General features: G+C 46.5%; 1 protein-coding gene across 5 annotated transcripts in view; it reads left to right on the forward strand.

The window, feature by feature from the left end:
• Positions 1–4: 4 nt before the first annotated feature.
• ARMH1 (armadillo like helical domain containing 1) overlaps positions 5–22,606 on the forward strand; it is a 52,847-nt gene continuing 30,245 nt past the window's right edge. For 3 of the 5 annotated variants that reach the window (XM_044238076.1, XM_044238079.1, XM_044238080.1), the window contains exons 1-4: positions 5–55; positions 14,930–15,054; positions 16,307–16,534; positions 22,079–22,147. In XM_044238076.1, coding sequence (XP_044094011.1) covers positions 16,329–16,534; positions 22,079–22,147 — 275 coding nt within the window. In that variant the 5' untranslated portion in view covers positions 5–55; positions 14,930–15,054; positions 16,307–16,328. Of the gene's footprint in view, positions 56–14,929; positions 15,055–15,839; positions 15,863–16,306; positions 16,535–22,078; positions 22,148–22,606 lie in introns of those variants that run through there. The other 2 variants (XM_044238077.1, XM_044238078.1) reach the window with 2 other exon arrangements.

Raw genomic sequence — 22,606 nt, forward strand, 5'->3', positions numbered from 1 at the left:
CAGGTATTGGTCAACCGGGACGCCTCTCGGGAAGAGTTCCCACCCTCCCGTGTAGGTAAGAGGGTCTGCGGGAGATTGCGGTGTTCTGGAAATGGGAAAGTCTCCCTTCCCCACTGTGTCTTATCCTACGGGGTGAACGGCAGTGCCCTTTGGTTTACGCCATCTCCTACCTCTACCGTCCTTTACCAGACGCAGCTCCGAGGGCTGGAGGTAGAAAACCGCACAAAATGGCCTAGGGGACGCGTGCCAGCCCGTCCTCCATCCAGTGGGTTGAGGAATATTTTGGCTGGTGGGGTGAGTGGTAGGCAGGGGAGTGGTGTCTTCAAAATGTTCTGTCCGTTGGGGACATAAAGGGGCTAGAGAGTACAGTTTTCTTGAATTTATCTATGTATTTAACAAATATTTACTAAGCTCCTATTATGTTGGTGAGCTCTAGTGAAGATTACGCTTTTGGTCTTGACTTCCGTAAGTCTTAAAAGGAGAGGGAGAGAAACCATACATGAACCAACTCTGTGTGAGGGATAAATACTACAGAAGAATAGACCCTAAGGATTTGAGGGTCTCAGAAAGTGTTGAAGGGGCAATTATGACAACGGGGATATGTCTTGAGCTGGGCCTTGAAAGACTCGTGGGGATATGGAGGACAAAGGACTCCTTGCAGGAGCTCAACGAGGGGAAACTGAGAGATGAGTGCCAGAATTTTGAGCATCTTCTGGCCAGTGGAGATACTAATGTGAGAATAAACTCGGAAGAACAGTTAGGATCTTGGAGGGTCTTTGGTGTCAAACTCAGCTTGACAATCTCCAATCCGGGAGGGTCTTTGATGTCAAGTCAGCTTTGAGCTTATGGGTAGATGATAAAAATTTTCCAGTGTGTTTTATACCTATGAGCACAAGAGCTCAGACTTTATCCTGAGGACAATGGAGAGTCATTGAAGTACTTTAAGCAAAGGAATAATGATCAGATTTGCATTTTAGAGAGATCAATGGAAAGAATGGATTGGGGATTGGGAGAAGGAAGGACACTAGTTAGGAAGTTGTTTCAGTAATGGGGAAAGGTTATGGTGGCCTAAGGAATGGAGAGGTAGCAGGAATGAAGAGGCGGAGATGGATTCCTTAGATACTTATGAGCTAAAAAGAACTGGACGGGTGCCTGGTGGGGCAAGTAGGAGAAATGAAGAATGACTTCTAAATTCCTGTCTTGAGCAAACAGAAAGAAGAGGTAGCAGGGTTTTTAGGAGAGGGTAAGTTCTGGGTCTGATGAGTCTGAGATAACAATTGGGACACATCCAAGTGGAAGTGTCCCAAGAGGTTGGAATATGCCTGATTGGTGCTTGCAAGATAAGCCTAAACTGGAAATAGAAACGTGGTCTGTAGTGCCTTATAGACATCAGCCACACCAGTGGATGGATTTGTTGGGCTTCCCAGAAAGTATAAATAGGAGTAAGAATAGAAGAAGGCCTACAAGAGAGCCCTGAGAGGGGCGCCTGGGTGGCTCAGTCAGTTAAGCGTCTGCCTTCGGCTCAGGTCATGATCCTGGGGCCCTGGGATAGAGCCCCGCATTGGGCTCCCTGCTTGATGGGAAGCCTGCTTTTCCCTCTCCCACTCCCCCCGCTTGTGTTCCCTCTCTCACTGTCTGTCAAATAAATAAATAAAATCTTAAAAAAAAAAAAAGAAGAAGAAAGAAAGAAAGAGCCCTGGAAGCCCTCTAGTCTGAGGATCTGCAAAGGAAGGATAAACCTGCAAAGTTAATTGAGATGAAATGTCCAGAATTGTAAGGTAGTCAGTGGTAGAACGTGGTGTTTCAGAAGCCACAGCAGGAAAGTATTGAAGGCTGATGACTAATCAAGTAAAATAAGGTCTGAAAAACAATCCGGTGGATTTAGAAACAAGGAAGTTGTTGGTGACCTTTTAAATGCAGTTTCGGTGAAGCCATGGGAACAGAGGTCAAATTACAGTGAATTGAGAAGCAGGTGAGAAGGTAAAAACTGTACAGTACACTTTTGAGACGTTTAGCTCTTCCCAAGAAAAAAGGAGAAGACAATAGCTGGAAGGAGACAAAAGTTTTTATTCAGATGAGAGAGCGCTGTTAGCATGGACCCAGCAAAAGGGAAAAAGGATAAAATGACAGGGAAAAGGCAATAACTGAGAGAGTAGCACTCCCAGAAAAGGAATAAGGTGGAGAGATTCACCTAGAAAAGCGGAGGGACACTTGCACTGTGACAAAAAGGAAGCATGTGAGATCTGCATATTGGTAGGTTTGGTGGCAGGAAGTTGAGGAAATTCTTGTTTGGCGGTTTCTATTTTCTCTGTGCAATGTGGGCATGATATCAGCCAGTGAGAGTGGGATTGGAGATGGTGTGCAAGGTCTGAGAAGAGCAGAGAAGGACTGAACTAGCCTCGGTGAGTGAAGAACAGGAGCACGGTGACAGCGTGCAGATTTCTGGGCAGCTTTGAGGTTGGGGACCATTCGATGTCACAGCAGCGGTCTGCATGGTTGTGTGGGAGGTATTTCCCCCCCCAACAGAATTCAGGCATCTAGCAGTGGGTGCAGAGAGCTTAGTTGAATCTATCCAGGTTTGGGTTTCATCAGGCAGATGAAATGGAAGGACAAAGGACAAGGAAGTGGATGATCCTGGCAAAAGGTTGAGATGATGGAGCTTAGAACCTAAGCTGCCTAAGAGGGTATAAAAGTGTTTTGGACTGGGGGTCTCAGTGAAGTCAGGCAAACACATATCTAGGAAGAGTTTAATGAAAGTAGTGTGATCAGAAAGTGGAATCAGTGGATCCACTTTAGTGGATCAGAAAGTCCTCCTCTCTCTCTGCCTGCCTCTCTGCCTACTTGTGATCTCTGTCTGTCAAATAAATGAATAAAGTCTTTTAAAAAAAAAAAGTGGAATAATGAAATTTGAGTAGTCCTATGTGATGGCAAGGCCCAGGGCGTAGCCATGGGATTGGCGGCTGGAGTGAAATACAGGACAGTCAAGATGTTGACATGGCCAGCCCCTCTAGATGGCAGCAGGATTTGAGGACGGAAAAGGATGCTTGTGAGCCAGGTACCAAAGCCCTGGATGAATTAAGTATGTTGTTCTGGAGTCTGCGATGATATGAATATGAGGTGGGGTAATGGTCAATAGAGCAGAGTGGCGTGAGCCTCAAAGTAGTAAGGGTTTTTACAGGAAAGAAGTGGAAGAAGGAACTGGGTTGGGCTTTGATGAGCAGACACAACCCCCACCCCCGCTGCCAGTCCTGAGAACTTTGGGGCATAAGAGTATAAGCAACCTTGGGGCGCCTGGGTGGCTCAGTGGGTTAAGTCTCTGCCTTTGGCTCAGGTCATGATCTCAGGGTTCTGGGATCGAGCCCCGCATCGGGCTCTCTGCTCAGCGGGAAGCCTGCTTCCTCCTCTCTCTCTCTCTGCCTGCCTCTCTGCCTACTCATAATCTCTCTCTCTGTCAAATAAATTAAAAAAAAAAAAAAGAGTATAAGCAACCTCCACCAGGGAGGGCTCTGTGTAAGTGGCACGTGGTGTAGAGCCAACTTTGGGGGCAGGCGGAGAGGAGGCAGAGCAGCTGTGGAGAAGCTGAGGGTGGAGGAGCCTGCGGTGGGGAACAAAGGCTCTTGAAGGCAGAGTAAGAAGGCTGAGAAGGAAAGAAGGGTAGGAATTCAGGTCAGGGAGGGTGAAGCACAGAGCAGTGCAGGGCTGAGGAGAATGTGGGTAGAAAGGTGATGGTTGACCTAGAGAGTTAACGTTTTGTGGGGAGACCACAGAAGTGATCTGAGAGGAAAAGTGGGGTCTGGGTAGAGAGTGAGGTAGGTCTGAGGAGACGATGAAGGCAGAGGGCGTTGTCAGAGGAAGGTGGGGGAAAGGTGGTCTCTGGGGAGAGGATGGAGGGAAAGGCAACTGTGAGGGAAAAATGGGGCACCTGGAGTCTGTAGGGAAGTGACGGGTAGCTAGAAGGATCTCAGAAGAAGGTACGAGGGGGGAAGCAGAAGGAAGGGAATCTATGAGAAGAAAGTGACCATTTGTAGCATATATACCCTGAGGGCAGAAGTAAAGGCCAGGACACCCTGTCACTGAGCCTGAGGTCAGAAGGAAAATGTTTCTTTCCCTGTCTCTCTTTCCACACGTGGAGCCGAGAGTGAGGAGTTGGGGTGGGAGCCCGAAGAGAAGGCCTCTGTCCTGTTCTGCAGGTGGAGCCCGCAGGAACAGGGGACAGTGACGGCCTTGTCTCTGAGGCCATCCGGGGACAGGGAGCCAGGCTGGCAGCCTGTGCCCTGGAGGCTTCTTGCCTTTAGAAATGTGTCTTTGATTTAGGGGAAAAAAGCCCTCTGAGAAATTTTATTTAGAAACGAGATCAGGTGACCTTTTGGTTTTTAATACCTCTTCTTGCTTGTCACTAAAGACTTTTGACTTTAGTACAACAGCCAGGGTTTTTGAGATTTTGTGATTTTAGTTTCCCTGCGTGAGGAAGAGCCATTTGTCTGCTATAGAAATGATTTATGGATGAGTCCAGATTTATTCATCACCTTTGAAAATGGAGAGGAAATTAAAAACAAAGAGTCCACTCTGGGCTGAAGACAAAGTAGGTTTGTGGTCCTTGCAGAAGACTTTGCCAAGGTTAAAAGGCCACAAACAAACCAATTTGGACCACGGTTCCTAATCCAGATTTTAATTTCATGTGCTTTGATTTTTCAGGCCATTTTCTCTCCAAGGTAAAATAATGACTATTTTAATTGGCTGCCACTTACGAGAGAGATTCCAATAAGCATGATGGCATACGTATATTTTTCTCTGGCATTCCGTGTGTGCTCCAGTCCTTATGATCAAGCTGGTGAGGCGACTTTTACTGCATGCTGCATCCCATGATCAGTTGACTATAAATTAAATCCCCTTTTCCAAAAGCCATTTTCCATTAGTGCTAATTTGTTTGCTTCTCATTTCCACTGATCATTAGAGTCTCTGGTTGTGAGCACCAAATTGGAAATAATTTCCTTGACATTTCAAAAAAAATTTCCCTCCTTCTTGAATGCCATTTGGCTGCAGCTAAAGAACATTATGGTTTGCAGAGGAACAGTTCACTCCAATTACAATTTAACTGACCGTTCATGGCACTGAATGCCTGTCCTTAGTGTCCAGAGATGACACCATTGCTGACATTGCTATTTTCTGTCATAGCTGTAAAATGCCTCATAGACTTTGCACCCGCCTTCTTGGATGGAGATTCTGCCACTGCACATGGCAGCTTTGGGAAGTTGGTAGTTTTATGGACCTACATATCATGGACATTCAGATATAACCATCCAAACAGGAGCTGGCTGATTCCTTCATCCAGTCACCAAGCATGTGTTTATTAAACATCTATTTCATGCCAAGTATCATGCCAGACCCTGGAAACACAAGATAGGGAAGACCAACCCCTGCCCTTGAGGAACTCACACTCCAGTGGGATGGAGGGTTAAGTTTTACAGCAGAGTAGGGGAAGGGATGGCATAGGTGGGACCACAGAACCAACAGCCCCCAGTTACCTTGGGGAATCAGCCAAAGGGCAAAAAGGAAGCTGGCCATTCTTGTTGGTAGAGCAACACTGCGATCCACAGGGCCCTGGAAGGGCCCAGGCAGGTGAGACGTGAGATGCGGTTAGCCTGGGCCCAAGTCTGAAGGGCCTCATGTGCCACACAGTGTTTAGACTTTATCCTGTAGGCCAGTGAGAGAAATCGGGTGGTGAAGAAGGGAGGAAGGATAGAAGCCTGAGGGAAAGGCATTCAAGGAAGGCGTTATTTATGTATTGATTTTGGTTGGTGAAGGTTGAGCATGTGTTTAAGGAGAGTCAGAAAGATGGAAGCTGGAGGGGCAGACTTGTGTACAGGGAAGGACTGGGTGCTGACCTGGTAGGGTATAGAAGGAAGTGTACCTCATGGGCCCTATGTACTCTGTGAGGTAGAGAGCCAGTCAGCTGGGCATCCTTGATTCCTCCCCCACTTTCATCCTCCATTGCCAGTCTTCAGGTCCTGCTGCTTCTCCCTTCTCCAGAAATGTGTGGCATTTGTGCTTCTATCCAGCCTTATTGTCACCAGCATCTTTTGCTGAGATTAGGGGAACAGCCTCCTAACTGGTGCCCCACTTCCAGCCTTGCCCCCTTACGGTCATCTTTCTACACTGCAGTCAAGAGGATATTTCTAAAGATTTTATTTATTTATTTATTTGACAGACAAAGATCACAAGTAGGCAGAGAAAGAGGGAGAAGCAGGCTCCCTGCTGAGCAGGGAGCCCCACGCAGGGCTCGATCCCAGAACCCTGAGATCATGACCTGAGCCGAAGGCAGAGGCCTTAACCCACTGAGCCACCCAGGTGCCCCAAGAGGATATTTCTAAAACAACCTCTCTTCTTGTCAGCCTTGACTTAAAACCCTTTGGTACCTTCACATGGCCCTGGGAATCATGTGCAGACCCTGCAGCACAGCCTGCACAGCCCTTCACTCTCTGGCCTCTGCCTGTTGTCACAGTTTTATCCTTTGCCATTTCTACCCTCAGACTGTCCTTCAGTTGTTCTGAGAAATCTCAGCCATGAAAATAGGAGCTCAGCTTTATACGAGGTGGTCTGTTGGCCCCATGAGGTATTACCACCTCTCCTCAGGCAAGAGAACAGAAGCCTAGAGAAGTTAAGTACTTTATGTCAGGTCACACAGCTGGGAGGTGTGCCACTTACAGAGAGATTTTAATAAGCATGATGGCATACGTATATGTATGGCAATCATGGAGCCCTGGTGTCTGTGTTCCTAACCAGAGTCCTATACCGTCTCCCACTTGCAATCCTTTAAATATGGCTTACAATATCTCCTCTCTAAGCCTTTGCATATTTTATTTCCTCTACCTGAAAGACAGTTTCATCACCTCTTCACTTGGCTGGCTGTAGATCCCGGCTTGGCCTGGTTGACGTCTCTTCTGGAATGCCTTCCAGAGCAGCCACTGCTTCACTCCCCCACCCACGGCTGGGTTCTATGTCCCTTGCTCACATTCCCACAGTGTCCTGTGCTTACCCCCGTAGTAGCACTTAGCATGCTGTTGACACTGAAGAGTCTAGAGGACTCTATGCTGCCTCCAAATAGTATCTTTTTCACATGCATAGCGTAAGGATGGGACACACTTGTCTGCCGCTATTTGTGGAATTTCATGTTTAATGGAATTGCTGACAGTGAGATTGGAGGTCAAGCAGAGAGACTCCTAATTGTGTTTGAGGCAACTTACTGAGGCCTTCATGCAATGCGACAGGACCAGAGGCCCAAGATGGGGAGGAGGGAGGCTGCTGCCAGAGACGCAGGCCAGCCAAGAGAAGAGGTCATGGTGCGGGGGAATCAGGGAAGCAAGCTTTCTGGGCAGGAGGAATGCCTGTGGCAGCAGCAGGACAAGTGAGCAAAAGATTGACCCGTCCTCACAGAACTGAGCAATGTGGAGGTTAGAGACACTGGGTGAAGTGAAGGGAGTGGAGTGAGGGGGATGGGTGGCAGGAGAAGGAGAAGCCAAATCACAGTGGGTTGAGGGGAGACTGGTCAGTGGGGGAACAGGAAAGAGTTTGCAGAAGGTTTTTAAGAAGTTTGCTGTGAAGTGAGAAAACCAGAGAGACGAAGGGAGGGGGATGTGGGGTTGAGGGAAGTGCGGTTTGTTTTCATTTTTCACTTGTTTCTGTTTTAGAGATACGAATTAAGTGCGTTATCGAGAAGAATGCCTAAATAAAGAGAATGGTTGAGGACACAGAAGAGGAGGGAGCAATGGCTAGAGTGAGGGCCCTAAGGAGGCAGGATGGACGGATGGGGAGCCCCAGGAGGGGGGAAGGAAGACGGGAGGACAGGTGTGGGAACAGATCACATGGGAAGAATGAAGAGGACTGTGTGGACATTCTTGCCTCTTGGCTTTTTGTTAAACCCAAGAGTAGATGGAAGGGTAAGGAGCTGGGGAACCTCAGACATCACAGGCAAGTCACAGCACTGAGCGTATAGCTCGTAAGTGTGAATACTGGCTTGGTTGGAAGTGCAGGTTCAAGGTCACTGGAGTCTAGATTTTGTGCCTCTCCTACCTGCTCCAACACATCCTGGGATTTGCCCCATCAGAGCACTTTTTACTTTTCATTAAAATCGCTGGATTGCCTTTCTCTCCACTTGCCACTCTCGGAAGCATCTTTTTTTTTTTTTTTTTTTTAAGATTTCATTCATTAATTTATTTGACAGAGAGAGAGAGATCACAAGCAGGCAGAGAGGCAGGCAGAGAGAGAGGGGGAAGCAGGCTCCCCGCCGAGCAGAACCGGACTCGGGGCTCAATCCCACGACCCTGAGATCATGACCTGAGCCAAAGGCAGTGGCCCAACCCACTGAGCCACCCAGGCGCCCCTCTTGGAAGCATCTTGAGGCCAAAGACTATGTTTGTCATGTTAACCAGTCCCACTCAGCCCGTGCTTGGCTAGGAGTTGGCACCCAGGACATTTGTTTAATTCATTACCCTGTGGGGTTAAGGAAATTAAAATCCTCATTACGAGCACAGTGCGACAGATGTGGAGCACCCATTATGACCCAAGGATGATGCTAGCCCCAGATTGCAAAGATGGAAACTGTGGATGTTGAAACTGCCCGGCTGCATTTAGGGGAGCAGGAAGACAGGGGTGCCCAAACTGTCGTGAGCCTGAGGGAGAGGCCTATAAATGAGCACCAAGGCGCGGCAGAGGGGGGAGGACAGGAGGCTTGAGCTAGAGGAAAAGAAAAGATTTGACATGGGGAATTTAGAAATCGGTTTGTGAAGCCTGAGAAAGCTGGCAGCCACCTTTTATTTCCCAGTGGAAGCAGTGACAAGGGGCGGGGGCCGGGGGTGTGGGGATTGCAGTGAACGGAGGTCAGATTTCAGTTGTAGACAGAAGTTCTCAGGGCTGAGATGTTTGGAACTCTATCTTGAGGGTAATGAGGAAGAGCCGAAGAGTCTGAAGCAGGGAAGTCTGTCAAATTTGCATTTTTTAAAGATTTATTTATTTGAGAAAACACACAAGCGCGCGCGCTTGCGCAAACATTGGGAAGGGACAGCCCGAGGGAGAGAATCTCAAGCAGACTCCTGGCTGAGCACAGAGCCTGACATGGGGCTCCATCCCAGGACACTGAGATCATGACCTGAGCCAAAAATCAAGAGTCAGATGCTTAACCAACTGAGCCACCCCGGCACCCCAGGGACTTAGGATGTGAAGAGTGTGTGAAATATAAGGAGGAAGACTTCCACTGGTTCTTCAGATACAGGCATCTGGACCTCAGGAGGAAGGCCCAGGCTGACAGTATGGGTTTGGGAGTCCTGAGGCCTGCACTATAATACAAAAGGGTGGGAGTGAAAATTATGAAGTGTGAGAAGACAACTGAGAATAGAACGGAGCTGCAAAGGAGCCTGAAGAGAATCCAGTGAGGGACAGAACCAGGAGAGAGTGAGGTCAGGAGAGAAATGTTCAGAGAGTCATCCACAATCCATCAGAGGCCAAGCAAGATGGGACTGCAAGTTAGCCACAGAATCTGACAACAGAGGTTATTGGTGACGTTTTGGAGCACAGGGGAGAGGAGAATCACTGCTTTGGGTTTAATGGAGAAAGCCTGCACTTTGGAGTTTTACACAATCTGAGTGCAGTTTCTGTTTCCACCCCTGTTTAGCTGTGAGACCTTCAATAAATGAGCAAACCTCCCTAAACCTTGGTTTTTACATCTGAAAACTGGGGATAATTATAACTACCTCCTCAGGAACTTAAGAAGATTAAAACATATAATGTCCATAAAATATACTCTATGTGACTAGCTCTTAGAAACACTAAAAAACATTAGTTTCTTCTGCCATCATTCCATCTCTCCTCCCTGCACCATTAAAGACATAATGTGTCCCCTTATATTTGGTAGTCAAAAAGAAGCTCAGATACAAAATTTACCCTAGCAACTCCCTCCTGAAATTGGGACATTTCTTTCCTTTTCCCACTGTTTTCTTCTTAATTCTTTTTAAAATTGTACTTACCGGTTGTTTGGGTTATGGGGGGGATGGGTTTGTAATCTTCATCAAGTCTTATTTTGTGGATGAAAGACCTAAATGTGAGACAGGAATCCATCAAAATCCTAGAGGAGAACACAGACAGTAACCTCTTTGACTTCAGCCATAACAACTTCTTGCTAGGCACGTCTCCAGAAGTATGGGAAACAAAGGCAAAATTGAATTATTGGAACTCCATCAAGATTAAAAAGCTTTTGCACAGCAAAGGAAACAGTTGACAAAACCAAAAGACAATTGACAGAATGGGAGAAGGTATTTGCAAATGTCTTATCAGATAAAGGGCTAGTATCCAAAATCTATAAGGCACTTATCAAGCTCAACACCCAAAGAACAAATAATCCGGTCAAGAAATGGGCAGAAGACATAAACAGACATTTCTTTGAAGAAGACATACAGATGGCCAACAGACACATGAAAAAGTGCTCAACATGACGTACATATCAGGGAAATATAAATCAAAACCAGAGTGAGATACCACCTCACACTGGTCAGTCAGAAACAGCTAAAATTAACAAGTCAGGAAACAACAGATGTTGGTAAGGATGCCGAGAAAGGGGAACCCTCCTACATTGTTGGAGGGAATGCAAGCTCCTGTAGCCACTCTGGAAAACAGGATGGAGGGTTCTCAAGAAGTTAAAAATAGGCCACCTTACAACCCAGCAATTGCATTACTAGGTATTTACGCCAAAGATATAAATGTAGTGATCTGAAGGGGCACCTGCACCCCAATGTTCATAGCAGCAATGTCCACAATAGCCAAACTATGGAAAGAGCCCAGCTGTCCATTGACAGATGAATGGATGAAGAAGATGTGGCATATATATATATATATATATACTATGCAGCCATCAAAAATGAAATCTTGCCACTTGCAGTGACACGGATGGAACCTAGAGGATATTATGCTAAGCGAAATAAGTCAATCAGAAAAAGACAATTATATGATTTCACTTATATGTAGAATTTTAAAAACAAAACAGAGGCGCATAGGGGAAGAGAAGGAAAAATAAGACAAAACCAGAGAGGGAGACAAACCAGAAGAAACTTCTGAACCCTCAGAAACAAACTGAGGGTTGCTGGAGGGGAGGGAAGTGGGGGGGTGGAGCAGGCATTAAGGACATGTGATGCATTGAGCACCGGGTTTTTACATACAACCGACAAATCACTGAACTCTGCCTCTGAAACTAATAATACAATATATGTCAATTGAATTTAACTAAAATTTTTGAAAGTCTTATTTTGAAGAAAAGTTGAAAAAATAAATAAGTGGCTGGAGACTCTTGGCTAAACCTAACTGTGGTCCTTATCTCCCCTACCTCTCCAAACCTCCCTGACATAACACTAAAGAAATACAGATAGGCAGGGAGCCTGGGTGGCTCAGTTAGTTAAGCCTCTGACTCTTGGTTTCTGCTCAGGTCATGATCTCAGGGTCATGAGATTGAGGCCCGCTTCAGGCTTAAGTTTGTCTCTCCATCTCTGCCCTCCCCCACCTCTAAAAAAATAAATAAAACCTTAAGAAAATAATGAAACATAGGGGCACGTGGGTAGCTCAGTCGGTTAATTGTCAGCCTTTGGCTGGAGTCATGATCCCAGGGTCCTGATTCTCCCTCTCGCCTCTCCCTACTTGTGTTCTCACTCACTGTCTCTCTCTTTCTCTATATAAAATAAATCTCTTTTTTTAAGATTTTATTTTTATTCATTTGACACACAGAGAGAGCGATCACAAGTAGGCAGAGAGGCAGGTAGAGAGAGAGGGGGAAGCAGGCTTCCTGCTGAGCAGAGAGCCCGATGTAGGGCTCAATCCCAGGACCCTGAGATCATGACCTGAGCCAAAGGCAGAGGTTGAACCCACTGAGCCACCCAGGCACCCCTAAATAAATCTTTTTATTTTTATTTTTATTTTGAGATTTTACTTATTTATTTCAGACAGAGATAGGCAGAGAGAGAGGGAAACAGGCTCCCTGCTGAGCGGAGATCCTGATGCGGGGCTTGATCCCAGAACTCCGGGATCATGACCCAAGCCGAAGGCAGAGGCTTTAACCCACTGAGCCATACAGGCGCCCCTAAATAGATCTTTTTAAAAAAGAAATACAGAAAGGTATTAAGTCACAAAAGTTCAGAGAAGGAGGCAACACCAGATGAAAGCTGGACAAATATTTGAAAGGTAGAAGGCAAGTGGGAAGGCAAGTGGCTTAAGACATGCTAAGAAATTAGCCCACAAGGGGAGATTACCAACGAGAAACAAGTCAGTTCACCCATTTTAATCTCTATAAAGCTTAGTGCCTTGGAGACCCGAGTTAGCCCAGGTTAGACATGAGGTAAGAGACTAAACACAGGGGAACTTGCTGAAGTCAGTATGCAGAGCCCTTTGTCCCCACCCCAGAGCTCCTTTCTCAGAAGCCACATGCCCACTCTAAACTCTCTTGCTGCATAAGGAGGAAGGAAATTGAACTCTGGAGGCCTTCATACTCAGAGACCTCAGGCATAGTTTGAAAGGCAGGGATGAGAAATAGGGGAGAGGGCGCCTGGGTGGCTCAGTGGGTTAAAACCTCTGCCTTCAGCTCAGGTCATGATCTCAGGGTCCTGGGATCGAGTCCCGCATCAGGCTCTCTGCTCAGCAGGGAGCCTGCTTCCTCCTCTCTCTCTGCCTGCCTCTCTGCCTACTTGTGATCTCTGTCTGTCAAATAAATAAATAAAATATAAGAGAAAAAGAAAGAAAGAAAGAAAGAAAAGAAAAGAAATAGGGGAGAAAACTGAGCGATGGCAGGAAACCCTACACCCTGTGTGGGGGTGGCAGCCCTGCTCCTCCCCCACCTCCACTCCCAGGATGCCACATGCCAGGCATCTAGCACCCCCAACCCTCTCACTGCACCCCACCCCTGGAAAGTAGAGAAGTCCTGAAAGACCCCCAGGAGGCAGGAAAAGCCCTCCACGGAGTGACATTTATGTATTCATCAATGAAAAGACTAGTCATTGCCTGATAAAGAAATTTCCAAAACCCAAAGGACACAGCACCTGCTCAAAAGAGCCCACCAGGGACCCAGAACACTAACTGAAAAAGACCTGCAACCAAACATACCATCCCACCATTTCAGAAAAGTGTTTAAAAGCATTGAGAATGAAAAAACAAGCCACGGTCCATAGCACACGAATCAGAATGATAGACTTCTCAACCAGCAACGCTGGGGAGGCTCAATCCAAGGGAAGTTTATTCCTCACATGGAACTATATACCCAACCAATATAACACGATGTCAATATACTTGGAGACTTTCAAGGATACACACGAAAAAGTAATTTTCATTTCTTAGGAAACTACTGAGGAATGTGCTTCGACAAAACAAGAGAGCGAACCAAAAAGGAGGAAGAGCTAGGTCCAGCAGATGGGACAGTCAACAGAGAAAACTGGCAAAAGGAAATCCCAGAACAACATTTGTGTGCCAGGTTTAGGAAAGCAACTGGTCCCGAATGGGGCAGAAAGACTGACGTCTGTGGGAAAGACATTGCCAGGGAAAAGATGGAACTGATCAGTTAGGGGCTGAACGTTTGGAAAAACAGCTATGTGTTTGGAACATTTGGAAGAAAATCGCTCTAGGTACTCAGAAATCTACACAATTGAAAAAAGAAGCAATGATTCATCCAGGTAAAGCCCAACTTGCAAGAGAAAGAAAATGTAATTGTAGTTTACAGCTTGAGTGAACAGTGTTTGTCTACCTGGCCAATAATGTAAACACTAACTATCGATTTAACTATAAACTGTGGAAAACTATATTGTGAGGATAAGGGGAGAAAAAATGGAAGTGAGCCTGGGATGAGAAACTAATTACTCAAGGGCTAGGGCAAGACTTAAATACAGCCTAAATCAGGTTAAGTAAAGTAAGGATAATCTGGGGCTGTCATAACAAAGCACGACAGACTTGGGGGTGGGGTGGCCTTAAACAACAGAAGCTAGTTATCCCAAGGTCTGGAGGTTCTGATCAAGGTGTCTGAGATCAAAGGATTGCAGGACTGGTTTCTTCTGAGGCTCCTCTCCTTGGCTTCCAGTCTGACTTCAGATCTCATGTTCATCCCTTGTACCCCAAGATCCAAGTCTCCCCCAGGGCCCCGGCAGTGCCCCATCTCCCCGTCTCCCACTGTACCTCACACAGTGCCACATGATGGGCCTGTGCTGCATGTTCAGGGGCCTCACTGTGACTTCTCAAGCTGCCATCTGTGGTTTCCTTTCCCCATTAAGAAAAGGATAAGATAGGGCGCCTGGGTGGCTCAGTGGGTAAAGCTGCTGCCTTCGGCTCAGGTCATGATCTCAGGGTCCTGGGATCGAGTCCCGCATCGGGCTTTCTGCTCAGCAGGGAGCCTGCTTCTCTCTCTCTCTCTCTCTCTCTCTCTCTGCCTGCCTCTCCATCTACTTGTCATCTCTCTCTCTCTCTCTCTCTCTGTCAAATAAATAAATAAATCTTTAAAAAAAAAAAAAAAAGGAAAGGGTAAGATAGGGAAGATCCAAGGAAATGTCAGGGGCCATAATAGGGAGCACCCAGCTGGACGTTTCCCACCCTCCATGTCCTAGAATTGCTGGGTGCATCTCTGATGGGCTTCAAATTTTGATCCTAGAAAGAGCCCACCAACGGCAGCAGAGGGTAGAGGGTGGGCGACAGCTGGGTGGGCACAGGGTGCTTTCCTGCCTTATAAAGCTAATGGTGGTGTTTCAACTCCTCTTCCCTTGGGTCCAGAACAACCACTCATGCCCATTTTCTTGAGAACAGTTTGGCTGTTGAAGGTGGCCATGGCGTCTAAAAGTTATTCTCAGACTTAGGGCTATAATGTCATTCGCAGTGATTGATGTTTGATCCTAGGAGGGATTTTGGTCATTTTTGTGTTTAGGTTGATCCACAGTCATTCACCTGGCTGTTAAGGCTGACAGGATTTCGTGGTTGTCTCCATCCCCAAGGCTACGTGGATGCCCTTCCCAGGAGCACATACCCAGTGTCCTCTGGGGACTAGTGGAGGTTGGTGTGTATGTATGTCTGTCTCCGTGAGTCTCAGATTATTGCTTCCTAATAAAATTCTGATAGCTGGGCCCCATCAATATCTCAAATACATGTGAGGAAACGTTAATTTAGAATCAATTTTAGGATGTTTCAGACTGTAAAGTCCTTTTAACTAGATCTCTGGCGAAGATGTAGAAGCACTTTATGGGACTGTAAATTTCATGTTGAACAGTCTTCGTGAAATACACATCTTCCCTACACACAAGCTGTTCTCTCCATATCAATCATGGCCCCTGCAAGTAATGTTTCACAAATATTCTGTAAATCACAGAAAACCCCATGATAATGTGAAATATGACTTTCACTTGTCTGTTAGACAAAAGAATCACACATGCCTCTCTCCCATCAGCACTAACATTTGTTATGGATAATAACACTTTCAATCACAACTATTTTTGGAAAACGGGTTTATTTTAAACCTTCCCTCCCCCACTGAAAACACTCTCCCAAGGACACAGACTCCTACAAACCACAGCCCATTAATCCAACTATGGAATGGAAACTTTTTCTTCTTACTAACTTTTTTTTTTAAGTTGTTTTTAAGAGAGTTTGTATAAAAGCCCAAGGTACAAGGTTAAGGAGCATTTTTCCTTAGCTGATTGGTATGAGAGGGGCCAGGTCTCTAAAGACCCCCAAATCTCTGGCCCTAGGTGAAGTACGGGATGAAAGGGACCCAGGTTTTTAGCAAGCACCTTCATTTCAGCTGGTTCTTTAGTTGCTGGCATCCACAGAGGACCCAAGGAGCTAAAACATTACCTCTTTAAAGGTGAAGTAGACATTTACCACCTGAATTTTTTTTTAAGGATTTTATTTATTTATTTGACAGAAAGAGAAATCACAAGTAGGCAGAGCAGTAGGCAGAGAGTGGGGGGGGAGCAGGCTCCCTGCTGAGCAGAGAGCCCAAAGTAAGGCTCGATCCCAAGACCCTAAGATCATGACCTGAGCCGAAGGCAGAGACTTAACCCACTGAGCCACCCAGGCGCCCCCACCTTGATACTCTTAACGCCATTACAACACAGCTAAATCCTCTCTGTTCAAGTAGGAGATGATCAGTTCTAGAGGTGTATTTTGAATGTCACAACATCTACGTGGGTGACAGAGGCTCACCCCACCTCAAGCCAATTGTTGAAAAGCAAAACCCATAGAGTAACCTGTGGGACTTGCACAGTTCTAAATATTAGGAGACCTGTCTGTTTTCCCTCCTCTGCAGCCAACTTGAGGACTCACTGACCATGACCTCTATAAAGGAGCAGGCAGCAATTAGCCGCCTCTTGAGTTTTCTACAGGACTGGGACAACGCTGGCAAAGTCGCAAGGAGTCACATCCTTGACAATTTCATCAAGACCAACAAAGGCAAGACCTCTCCTGAACTGGAGCAGGAGTTTTCCCAGGGAGCCAGCTTGTTCCTGGTTCGCCTGACGACCTGGCTGAGACTCATGTATCCTTTGCTGAACAGAAATAAGTTGGGCAATCTTCAAAGGAGAAAAGGAATGAGGATTATTGGGACAGCTTTTCTCTTGATTCTCCCTAAAACTGTAGATCAGGACAGCTGATGACCAAAGTAGCATCCACAAAGTCAAGCACTCCCACCCTCTCTGTCTTCCCTCCCTATATGTGTATCCTCATTTTCATCCTGCTCCGTCCCTGGTCCCTGTCAGATTTGATGCCGGTATTCCTTCTCTCTGGGGTTAATCCTCTCCCTGTCCTCAGGGTCTTTATTCTTTCTCTCTGATGGACTTCCCTTTTGCCTCCCTACCAGCTTTTTCATCGGCATTTACATACGCTCAAATCTCTTCCACCTTAAAAAATTAAATTAAATCCCCATCTCAACCACTATTCCACCTAGTTCTTGCCCTTCATGGTAAAGCTTCTTGGAAAGGTTATTGACTTTCCCTGTCTATGCTGCTTCACCTCCCTTTTCTCCTCCGCCCCCTGCAGTCTGACTTCTGTCCCCTTCACTGATGCAGGTCTTGCCAAGGTTACCGCTGTTGTTCTAATTGCAAAACCCAGTGACTGCATCCTCGGTCATTCCACATGACCTCCCAGCGGCATTTGTCAACCATTACCCCTTGTCAAAAAACTCTTCCCTGAAACTAACATAATGTTATATGTCAATTAAACTTCAATAAGAAGAAAGAAATAGAGAGAGAGAGAGAGAGAGAGAAAAGAAGGGGGGAAAAGCACATACAGATCATCACAAAAACAAAAACCTACCCATTCTTCCCTTGGTTTCTGTGATACCAATTCTCTTGGTTTTCTCCTTTCTTTCGGTCCGTTCCTCTTTTGCTTCAGCCATCCCTGAAATGTGAATCTCCCTTGGGACTCCCCATCCACATCCCTCTCCCTCAGTGACCTAATCTATTGTGATGATGTCAGCACCACTCCAGGTAAAGGGCTCTCAGTTGTGTACCCCTACCCGCATTTCTCTCTGGAATCTGAGCTCTATACCTATTCATCCAACAACCGTCTCCACTTCCACCCCACACAATGACTCTTATTTTCTGGCTTGGAAAACTGGGTGAATGGGGTGCCATTATGTGGGAAGAGAAAAGGAGTTGGGGTAGATAAGTCTGGTTTGGGACATGTTGTGTTGGAGGTGTCCATGCTCAGGAGTCCCCGAGAGAAATTGGGGTTGAAGACAGATTTGAAAATTTGGGTTATGCATACATTTCAGGATATTCCTGCATTATGTGCCTATAGCATTCCATGGATCATCTCAGATCCTTTTTTCCCCCTAAGACTTTACTTTTTAATAATCTCTACACCTGGTGTGAGGTTTGAACTCACAACCCTGAGATCAAGAGTCACACTCTCTACCAACTAAGCCAGCCAGGTGCCCCTCAGATCCTTTTATTATATATTTTTCTCCTTGCCTGAACTTTCTCCTTTCCTCCAAAGCTACTCCTTATTTGACTAATTTTTACTCCATCATTCAGACCTCAGTCTAAACATCCTTTCCTCAGGAAGCCCTTTTCTGAGCCGTAAACTAGCCTTGGTTCCCCTGTTACATATCCTCATGGAGGCCCCTCTGTCTTCATCACTGTAACATTGTGTTTGCACCTGCTTAATATTGGGGCAACTGGGTGGCTCAGTCAATTAAGCGTCCGACTCTTAATTTCAGCTCAGATCATGATCTCGGGATTCTAAAATTGAGCCCTGTGTCAGGTTCCATGCACTCAGCAGGAATCTGCTCGGGGTTTTCCCTCTCCTTCTCCCTCTGCCCCTACCCCTTACCTACCCCTGTGTGCTCTTGTGCATGCACGTGCTCTCTGTCAAATAAATAAATAGCTCTTTTAAACAATATCTTGGGCACCTGGGTGGCACAGTTGGTTAAGCGCCTGAGTCTTGGTTTAGTCTCAGGTCATGATCTCAGGTTTGGGAGATGGAGTCCCACATCTGACTCCACGCTTAGCACAGCCTGCTTAAAATTTCTCCCTCCCTCTTCCTCTCCCTCTGCCTCTCCCCTCACCTATCTCTCTCTCTCTCTCTCAAATAAATAAATAAGTCTTTTTAAAAAATCTCTCTTCCCTACTGGATTATAGGCTCTGTGAGGGCAGGAATCACCTCTGTTCTCTTCATCTCTACATTCCTAATTCCCAGGATCATGCCTAACACATAAGGGGTACGTACTACATGTTTGTTCAATAAAGGAAGGAGTGAACCAGAGCCTGCAGCTGGGCAGAACTAAAGGCTTCAGCAACCACAGCTCTCTTTTACTCACAGTTAAGTCATCAATAAAATTTCTAATCAGACTCGGGCCCAGAACAGGCCAAGGGGAATACCATTGATGTCTCTAGGTTGACCCAATGTCCTCAGACGTTAGTGTGCATAAAAGAGGTTTAAGTTGCAGATTACCAGTCTGCCTCCCCACCCTCCACCCGCTGTTCTGATGTAGTAGATTAAGGGAGGCTCCCTGGCCTCTTTGTTTCTAATACGCACTTTGACAGGGGACCCTGGTCCTTATGTCCATCTACTTCCTGAGGAGACAATCTCAGACAGGTGAATGACCTTCCAGATCTCAGATGAGTGAATGACCTGTCCAGGTCTCTCATGGTCCAAAGATGACACCTTGAGAAACATGAGCACCCATAATTTGGCTTCCACCTCACAACCTGTGACACTAAGGTTATCAGCAACCTCTTGGTCACCAAATCTAGACCACCCTTTCTGCCCTCCTCATCTTACTTGGCAGCATTTTCCATGTGACCTCAGGAGGAGGTGAGTGAGGCAGGGTTGTACAAGTACAGGGTCAAATCCCATCTTTAGTCAGAACTTTAATATTTTATTCATCATGGATTTTTTAAAATTGTGCTATGGATTATTATTTGATCGCTGTGTGGTTTGAGGTCCCTCAAAATGTCACAACTGAAGCATGTGCCTCACTCACCTCCCCCTAGCCCCGGCCCTGCTTGACCACCACCCCTTCCTACGCTGTCCAGTCCCCCGCCTTCTCCCATGGCCGGTTCTCAGTCTCTGTGGCAGGATTTTTCCTCACCACCCCTGAAGTGGTAGTATCCTCTTCTTACTCAGTCATTACCCTCACTGCCTTCGGCACTGTATCATCCTTCCCCATCTCCCAAGTGCCAGTCAGAACACCCAGTGTTTACAAGACACTACGGCACACTTATTGAATGAATGAAAGAACCGTGCTTTCAGACAACTGTTTGTTCACTGCCTACACCTGACACCATGCATAATTCCCTAACTTTTTGTGACCTTGTCATAAACAGAGAAAAGAGCCCAGCTGAAGTGATGTCGTGTGTTACGTGAGTTGACCACACGCCTCCTCCTCAGCCTTCTAGTTGTGGTGGATCGGAAGGAAAACAAATCAACATAACATCATTATGTCTTGTAAAATTGACTACCACCTAGTCTCACATTAGCCTCAAACCCCTTTTTTAACCTCAAATTTCCAGAAGAGACCAGTAAAACTAAAGATTTATTTATTATAATGACAAAAGTATTAGTTACCATTTATTGAGTCTTTTTATGCTCTAGGCACTGAGCTATGTGATGTACAAATCTCATTTGAGCCTAACGCCAAGCCTAATAGGTGCTTGGCATTATCCCATTTTAGAAATAAGAGAGATGAGCTTTGGGGTGCCTGGATGGCTCAGTCATTAGGCGTCTGCCTTCAGCTCAGGTCATGATCCCAGGGTCCTGGGATCGAGCCCCGCATCCCGCGGGCAGGATGCCTGCTTATCTGTCTCCCACTCCCCCTGCTTGTGTTCCCTCTCTCACTGTCTCTCTCTCTCTCTTTCTCTCTGTCAAAGAAATAAATAAAATCTTTTAAAAAGAGAGAGAGAGAAGAGCTTTGAAAGGTTGAATAACTTCCTAGTGATGGCAAAGATAAGGTCTGAAATGGGTCTGTCTGGCCCAAAGCCCATACCCCATCCACTCTCCTATACCACCTCCCTCCCCGTGGACAGGGCAGACCCACAGTTCCACCTCCAACACCATCCGGGGAGATAATCTGCATAAATAGCCCTACAACCTTTGTCTATCTCCATGCGGGAAGACCCAACAGGAAGAACTCAGACTCTGACCTAGACTGCTAGGTTCAAATCCCAGTTCCGTCAGCTAGCTTTGATACCTGGACAAGTCATTCACCTGTCTGAAATTGTTTCCTCAGGAAGTAGACGGACATAGGACTAGCAGCCACCCCAGGGTGTGGTGAGGATTAAATGAGACAAGAAAAACAGAGCATCCCTGTGCCGGGCATGCGCTAAATGCTTAGTACTAGTTAGCGCCTGCTGATACTGTGGCAAACTTCTGGAACTAATTGCTGGAAACAATGGACCAGAAACATGTGTAATGAGTGATTGTGAAAGTCAGACTAGCGTGGGACAGAGGAAGAAGAGGTGACAAATTTGGTGAGCCAGGCAGGTGACTGAGGAAAAGAGGGAGAAGGCAGGGAGGCAGGAACGGGGGCTCATGGGGACCTGGATAGAGGACAAGGTAGGATTACAGAGACTGCCCTGTGGTCTGATAACCTGGCCTCCAGCTGTCGTGGCAACAGGCAGGGGAGCCTGGCTCCAGAGCAAACACTGTTTTTGCAGTAAAGAGCCTTTCCTAATGAGCCAATCTGTCTCCACTTCTATTGGCATCCTGGGAACCAGGGTGCAGCAGAGATAATTTGCCTCACGCGCCCTCCCCCCCAACAAAGCACCATTACCTCCAACCCATTACATTAGCCTTTATCAGTCTTGGAAGCTCTCAGTCATCCTCCATGAGCTGCAATAATTTCAGCTAATTTCTTAAGTGTTCTAAGAGCCTGTGATGTGTTATGAGCCTAGTAATTGTTGACTGGTTCTTTTTCTGTTGTGGTTTGATTTCATACCTTGTATCCAAGCTGATGCATGCTCTGGGTGCTTTATTACAATGAAGCTTTTTGCAAGGCTCACATTAAAAAATAACACTAAATACGGAGGTTGTTTTAAATCAGAGTTTAATTTTTCCACCATCTCCCGTTGTTCTTATTAGGAAGGCATGCAATCCTTCATAAAGATAGTGACCTCCAGTGTAAAGCTTTGAGCAAGTACAAAATTGAGAATTAATGATGAAGCCGATTATTTTTAGAGAAGTCTAAAAATGAGGCATAAAGTAATGAACTGTGCTGAGACCCAAGGGTGCAATGGTCATGGCGTAGAGAGGCTTGGAAAATTGACTAGGCTTTCTCCATGCACCTTTTATTCTTCAGAGCCTCCTTGTTCTGGAGGGGGCCTGTCAGACCCAAGGTGGCTGACTGACCCCAGAAAAGCTTCCTGGGGAACTGGGAACAAGCCTGCTAGCACTGCCCACCCCTGTGCCCCCCACTGCGTGTTTTTTGCCACTTCCCCTTCAACCTAGTGGCCCCTCTCGGATAAAGGGCACAATTCAACTGTTGGTCATCCTAGGCCATCAATGGTACCAGGAATCGACGCAGAATCTGGTTACGGTGTGGAAAACCACCCTGAGATTCACTCTTTAACTTGTCATACAGCTATATGACTGGCTCCTGTTTAGATAAGCTTCTACAGTCTATTGGCATCTTCTTGTCAGCTGTGAGCAGGTGAGTTCTACTTCTAGGGAGACTCTGGGGTCTCAGTTGCATATGGGGTTCATGGTGCCCTTGGCATTCACACTACATGGGACCACCACCTTTACCAACATGAGTAGAAATCCATATCTTTAAGCTTGCCTAGACCCAGGGCCTCAAAAAATGTCATCAGTACTTGGTCTCTCCCTCTCTCTCTGTCTCCATTTCTCAGCTCTGTTCCCCTCTGTGTTCATAGGCCTCCATGTGCTATGGCCCTGGGAAGCTCCAGACATGCGTCCTTCCTGCTCAGCCACACTCAAAAGAGAGCATATCTTTGCCAGGGGTTCCCAAGAAAGTCCCAGGTGTTGAACTTCATTGGACTGAGGTCACATGGCTGGTCCCAACCAATTACCGCCGCCAGAATGATGGCATAGCCTGTAACCCGCTCACCCCGCCAAAACCACACAGCCCGTATGAGTGGCAGAGGGGTGA

This window comes from Neovison vison, chromosome 2 (assembly GCF_020171115.1).
Source record: "Neovison vison isolate M4711 chromosome 2, ASM_NN_V1, whole genome shotgun sequence".
NCBI classification, from domain to species: Eukaryota; Metazoa; Chordata; class Mammalia; order Carnivora; family Mustelidae; genus Neogale; species Neogale vison.